At 31.0% G+C, this 6465-nt stretch overlaps 1 protein-coding gene across 1 annotated transcript; it reads left to right on the forward strand.

Annotated features, from left to right (window-relative positions):
* The first annotated feature begins 2578 nt into the window (after positions 1–2578).
* On the forward strand, positions 2579–4937 carry LOC107767053 (uncharacterized). The gene is made up of 4 exons (XM_016585967.2): positions 2579–2735; positions 2829–3008; positions 3474–3659; positions 4499–4937. The coding sequence occupies exons 1-4, from the start codon at positions 2712–2714 to the stop codon at positions 4661–4663; spliced, it is 555 nt and encodes a 184-aa protein (XP_016441453.1). The 5' UTR covers positions 2579–2711; the 3' UTR covers positions 4664–4937.
* Positions 4938–6465: the final 1528 nt, after the last annotated feature.

The following is a 6465-nucleotide window of genomic DNA, read 5'->3' on the forward strand; positions in this document are numbered from 1 at the left end:
ATGGTCTGGGGACCCGACTTAGTACCTTTGCCCATCTCCGAGCCAATTTACAACTCGAATCATATGAATGGCACATAATTAATCTCTAAATTTTCCCATGAATGGTGATGGATTAATGGTACCATGCCTTTTGAGAAGAATTATACGGGTAGTGGCCTAAAACAGATAATATCACACCATAGTAAAAGTATTTTTGGATTATTTTAACGCAATAGGCCCTAAATATGAAAGAAATTCTAATTTGAAACGCTTTTAATGAGCCTTATGTAATACAAATTCATATTAAACAGGACTCCAAAACGAATATCAAATATCAAGTGAAAATAATAAATAAATAAATAAAAAAGAAACAAGGCCATTTAGTTTCTAAAGTTGTTTTGCATAAGGTTGTCCAACGGGACGGGTCGTCCCGTCCCGACCCACTTAAATCTAAACGGGATAGGCCCATGTTAAACGGTACACAGGATGGGACGGGATGCCCATTTCGTCTCATTTATCCTATCTCCGTCTCGTTCCGTCAAGCCTGTCCCGTCTGTCTCACGTGTTTTTTAAATATTATGGTATATTTGTGGAATTTCTATTGTATTTGGTAAGTATAAAACAAATCCAACCTATCAATAGCATCGGAGAGTGCTTTTAGCGTGGCAAGATTTCAAATCGGAGATCATAGACATTCATTAGTGGAGGACAACCTAGAGATTTCATTTTATTCAGAGATTGGATTAATTCAGAAAGAGAAAATCTTAGTTTTGAAAAATTAACCACCAGGGAAGAAGAAGAATACAATGAGATACTTAGCACTGGGAGCGATGACGACATAGAATTCATGGAACATCAATCAACATTGCCAATTCCAGAACAATGTCCGAGAGAAATTATAGATAAGTTACAACGAAGCTATATAAGAGCTTACAAATATTAGTATGATAATTTGTAATTGGCTACTAAAAAGCCTAGTTCAAACAGAACCCTTCCTAGAAGGTGGCTGCATATATTTGGTTCCTTTAAAAAAAAATTATATTTGTATGTGAAATTTGAAAGTTCTATTAATAAAAGAAAAGGCTCTAAGCCTTGAATTTTTTTTAAGAATTGTCTTACACTCTTACTTAGTTACTTAATGGCTTGAAATTATATTAAATAAATTACAACTCTATTATAATTACTAAAATATTTTATTACAAGTCTTTTGTTTTAATATTTTATAATTCTTTACTTATTTTCCTAATTTTCTTATAATTTATTAAGTTTAAGTTTATTAAATAAGTCAAAAAACTAGTTGTTGCAAACTTTAAAAATTTAGTCATTGTCAAAAAATTAGCCATTGCCAAACTTAATGCTTAAATAATTAATTTTTTTAAAAAAAACGGCTCACTTAAGGCCCGCGAAACCGTCTCATCCTGTCCCATTCCGTTTGTTAGCGGGATGGGATGGGCCTACCGTTTCGTCTCGTTTAGGCCCGTCCCGCCACCGTCCCGGCTAAATATCGTCCCGTCCCATCCCGTTCCGTTTATTTGGTCTTGTCCCGTCCCGTTGGACAGGCTTAGACTTTTGCATGATCTATATTATTGCCATTTGCCACTTCAAATAGTTGAAACATTGGCATTCGTTCAAGATTTTCTATAATCCCCTCACAAAAGTACACCATTGTTGTCAAATTGATGGGGATGCCAACTTTTTTCTTTCTTTCTTTTTTGGCCCTTATGTTCTCCTCTATGCTATTTGCTGTAGTTATGAAAAAAGAAATGCATTTATAAATAATAAATCAGTGCAATTAAATTAATAGGTGTACAATGGCTATTTGTATTATTTTTCAAGTTACTAACCGCCGTTAATATAAATAGAACTGTAATATATAATAAGGAACATGAAAAAAGATTTAACAATGTATAATAATAATAATAATAATAATAATAATAATAATAATAATAATAATAATAATAATAATAATAATAATAATAATAATAATAATAAGCAAAAAAAAACCCGAACAAGTTTGGTTTATTGTACAAACTCTCATGCACTAACCATGTTTATCCCTTTAAATTCGTCCAGGTTAACATTATGCAAAATAAAAATTAAAATAATTAGTATTACAATTGATTAACACGGTAATCTCACAAACTAAAGGTCCGCGGTTCTAACTTGAGATTAGGTATTTAACTCTGCCTGTGTGAGCTTATTCATATTACTTGTCGGTTGTCACAAAACTGGATAAAGGAGGAGGATTATTATAAGTTGGTAACCAACGTATAACAAATCAATTCATGATGAATTCTCGTAAATGACTAGATAACATATAATTATGCTGGTAAAAGCTTATCCCCACTCGGTGTTTACACTACATGTAAATATTACTAGATAACATATAATTATGTTGGTAAAATCTTACTCGCATTTGGTGTTTACACTGCAGGTAAATATTACTAGATAACGTATAATTATGCTGGTAAAAACTTACTTGCACTCGAAATTTACACTGCATGTAAATATTTACCATGAAGTGCTCCTTCACATATTGGCTATGTAAGGCTCAAAACATGGTCAACAAAGAGGAGAGATTTATGGGAAGATCTTAACAGTTTTGGAAATAGTCTACCATAAATTCAGATTTATTTTAGATCTTAACTAATATCCCAATAAATCAGTACACAACCAATAAAAATAAGTAAGAAAAACTATTTCACCACACTAGGCTTCAGCTTGTCTAAAGAATGAATCCCTTAGATTCTATTGTTGTAAGTTCATTTAATTTCTTGAAACTGATATTTTGTTACATATTTATGTTCCATTTTTTCCATTCTAATGTGTGTTTTTTTGGTTATTAAAAGGTGAAACGTATTGAAGAAAAAGAGAAGGTGAAAAAGAAGAGCATAATTAGACAGAAAACAGTATCAATATGCTGCAAAGGAAAGGGGCAATTTGTGCCAATGAAAGTGGAAATTCAAGAAACTTCATCTAAAAATTCACTCTTGGATCGTCTTACTTATCTCGAGACTCGACTTTTTCAGGTTAAATTGTTTTTCCAAATTATTTAAAGGAGTAATAACATAAAACTCATATAGATTGTATATCTATACATTGATGGTTTAAAAGAATTTTAGACTATAAAATCACTTCTGAGATAATTTTAGGTTAATTACCATTTATAGTAAGTAGTATTAGTCACCTAAAAGACAAGGTAAGTAACATGTTACGACAGGTTAAAAAAGATGATAATACGAAAATTCTTTACACTATATATGTTAGTTAAATATTCATGTGATGACTATTTATTAAGGGGTCTTTACACAAATAGACAGCTAGATTTACGATTTACTTTCCTATTCGATATACATAAATTACTTACAAATTATAAATGATTACATACATATTCAACACTAATTATACATATATTACATATTCACTACCTATTTTTTTGTTTAAGTTATTGGATCAGCAGCTATTTAAAACGAATTCTTCATTTGTTAATGCAGCTATGCCTGGAAATTGAAGCTGCAAAAACATCATGCTCTTCAAATATACAGACTCCATTTACAGAAAGATCCAGAAATGATACCAAGAAACAAACAGATTGGAATTCTTATCCAACTTTTGATTATCCAAAACCTCCCTGCAAGTCACAATCTCAACTCTGCCTCAACGAGTGTGAATCCTCACAGGTACTGTTTTGTCAAAGCCATTTTAATTTAGTTCAGAGGCGGAGTCAGAAATTTTAGTTTATACGTTTTGGATCACAATTATTTTCGCTTACTCGGTTCTGAATATGATTATCTATACATATTAAATAAACTTTTAGCTAAAGCTATTGGGTTTTATCAAACTTGTAACTATTAACCCTAATTTAACTCACTACTAAAAAATATAAAAATTAGCGACGGGCAAATTCTATAGCTAAACAGAAAAATTCATCGCTAAACCTATTTAGCAACATATTAGTAAAAAACTATCAAGAAATTCTATTAGCTACGATCAATTTACCGACAGATTAACGATGAAGTTCGTAGCTTATAAAGAAATTTTTATGTTACCAATGCAATTTAACTGATTATTATAAATTTTTATTGGCTATGATCGATTAACTTAACCTGATAATATAAAAATTCTTTATAATATCAGTTACAAAACATAAACTATTTATTTTACTATTTGACAATGCGGATCTATATATCTTGCAATGGAGTTCGTTTAACCTTAATCATCTTGTCAAGAATTAAGTACTTCTCTTCAAAACCATTAATTGAATCTGAGAACAGAGGTATAAAATCAATTTTTTGACTTATAAAATATAATCCGTCCTCTAATTAATCTACACTATCAGTATTTTAATATGTTGTATAGGTGTGCCTTTATATGTTACTAATCTCATTTTTTATGGACAATTACCTATAGAGATATTTTAGGTGACATAATAAAATATTTTACACTGCCAATATATAAAAGTCAAAACCCATAAATTTATGCTTTAAAAGTTTTTTTTTTTTTTTTTTTTTTTTTTCAGAACAAATCTCATAGGATGGCACAAGATTTGGAGCAACCATCTAGCATGAAGAAGGAGTTGCATTTTGGGAGAAGCAAAAGTACTAAGGATGGAAAAAATACAAGTAAAAATGGGAAGAAAAACTTAAAAGCAAGTTGGCCACATTTGAGGATCTTAGGTTGCTAATATATTGCTAGCTGCTCTTTGTTTTTTTTCGACTAGTTTGTGCGCACTTCAATTAATTTCATCGAGTATTCGTTATCTCTCACAACACAAGCATCGAGTAACTTTGCTTATCAAGATTCGGATATATGAGAATAAATTACCTAGTGTTTTTCTAGACACTCCTTTTATTTGTCTTATCTTTTGACTATCACTTTTAATCGTTTTCAAAAAATTTACTGCATGCTTTTTTAGCTTCATTTTGATGTTGTCGTCGAGGAAGAAACACTTATCAGATATGTATCATTTACTTCTCCGACTTAATAAACGTTTCAGCCCCGAAATTGTTTTTTTTTATTTATATATAACTCATATATAGGATGACATTACGCCCAAACAAATAAGTTATTCTTTTATTTTCAATTATATATAAGAGACACTACGTATAGCTTTTCGTTTTTTCAAAAAATAGATAATAATAATAATAATAATAATAATAATAATAATAATAATAATAATAATAATAATAATAATAATAATAATAATAATAATAATAATAATAATAATAATAATAATAATAATAATAATCATAATAAATCGGTCAATTGGTGAGAGTTACAAAGCTTTGGCTAACGTACACACAAGATAATGGAGATACATCCCATGCTATAGATAATCGAAATATGCCATACACTAAATATTTGCATATGCCATACCAGTGGCGGACCCAAATGGTGGATAGCGGGTTCAACTGAATCCGCTTCACAAAAAATAATATTGTGTATATGTATAAATTAAGATTAAAGCTGTGTAAATTTTGCATAAATATTTTATTTGAACCCACTTGATAACTACTATTTTACTACTAAATTTATATACTTCTAAGATTGAACTCACTTGCACAAAATCCTCGGTCCGCCACTGTGCCATACTTGTATCTTTCAAGTTTTCGCTCAAAAAACCTCAATTATAGTTTTGTGTCTGAATACAACTTCAAACTTTTGACTACTCTTTTTCACTTTAATTTATCTTTTATACAAATATTTACTATTACATATCCAAACGCCTACTAAAAAGCACGGTTAGAGGGTAGAAAAAAAAAAAAATAACCTCACAAGCCTAGGCTGGACGCATGGGCCTACCTCCATCCCTAGAGGAGTCGTATGAGGCAGAAGCTCCACGAACGATTTTGAAGTCGAACCTGTCGAGCAATGGGTCTAGGGACCAATATAATGATTGGTTTTAGGTAGGGAGGCCGACCTACTACAAGCACCTTTAAGGATCAGTGTGTTGGACAACAATTCAAAAATTAACGCAACAGATATTAATTAACAAGGAAACAAATTATAATGCTCGTCTTCAACTTAAGGCGAAATACATTAACGGGCCGTTAAATTTTGCCCGTTTATTTCATTTAGACAACTTGAAAGACAAAGACAAAGTATTAACAAAGAGAAATAAAAATTTTTGATGGGGTGAGAGAGTATAATGATTGGTTTTAGGTACGGCGGCCGACCTACTACGGGCACCTGTAAGGATCAGTGTGTAGGACCGCAATCCACAAATTGATGCAACAAATATTAATTAACAAGGAAAAAATTATAGTGCTCGTCTTTAACTTAAGGTGAAATACATACACGGGCTGTTAAATTTAGCTCATTTATTTCATTTAGACAACTTGAAAGACAAAGACAAAGCATTAACAAAGAGAAAAAAAAATTTGATGGGGTGAGAGAGTATAATGATTGGTTTTAGGTAGGACAGCCAACCTACTAAGGGCACCTGTAAGGATCAGCGTGTAGGACCGCAATCCTCAAATTGATGCA

The sequence above is a fragment of the Nicotiana tabacum genome, chromosome 15 (genome assembly GCF_000715075.1).
Source record: "Nicotiana tabacum cultivar K326 chromosome 15, ASM71507v2, whole genome shotgun sequence".
Lineage (NCBI taxonomy): Eukaryota > Viridiplantae > Streptophyta > Magnoliopsida > Solanales > Solanaceae > Nicotiana > Nicotiana tabacum.

Excerpts from the sequence above, each read along its gene's own strand:
- LOC107767053 (XM_016585967.2), top strand. The coding sequence starts at position 2,712 with ATGAATCCCTTAGATTCTATTGTT. Across the intron at positions 3,009-3,473 it reads TCGAGACTCGACTTTTTCAG|CTATGCCTGGAAATTGAAGC; the intron begins GTTAAATTGTTT and ends TTGTTAATGCAG. Across the intron at positions 3,660-4,498 it reads ACGAGTGTGAATCCTCACAG|AACAAATCTCATAGGATGGC; the intron begins GTACTGTTTTGT and ends TTTTTTTTTCAG.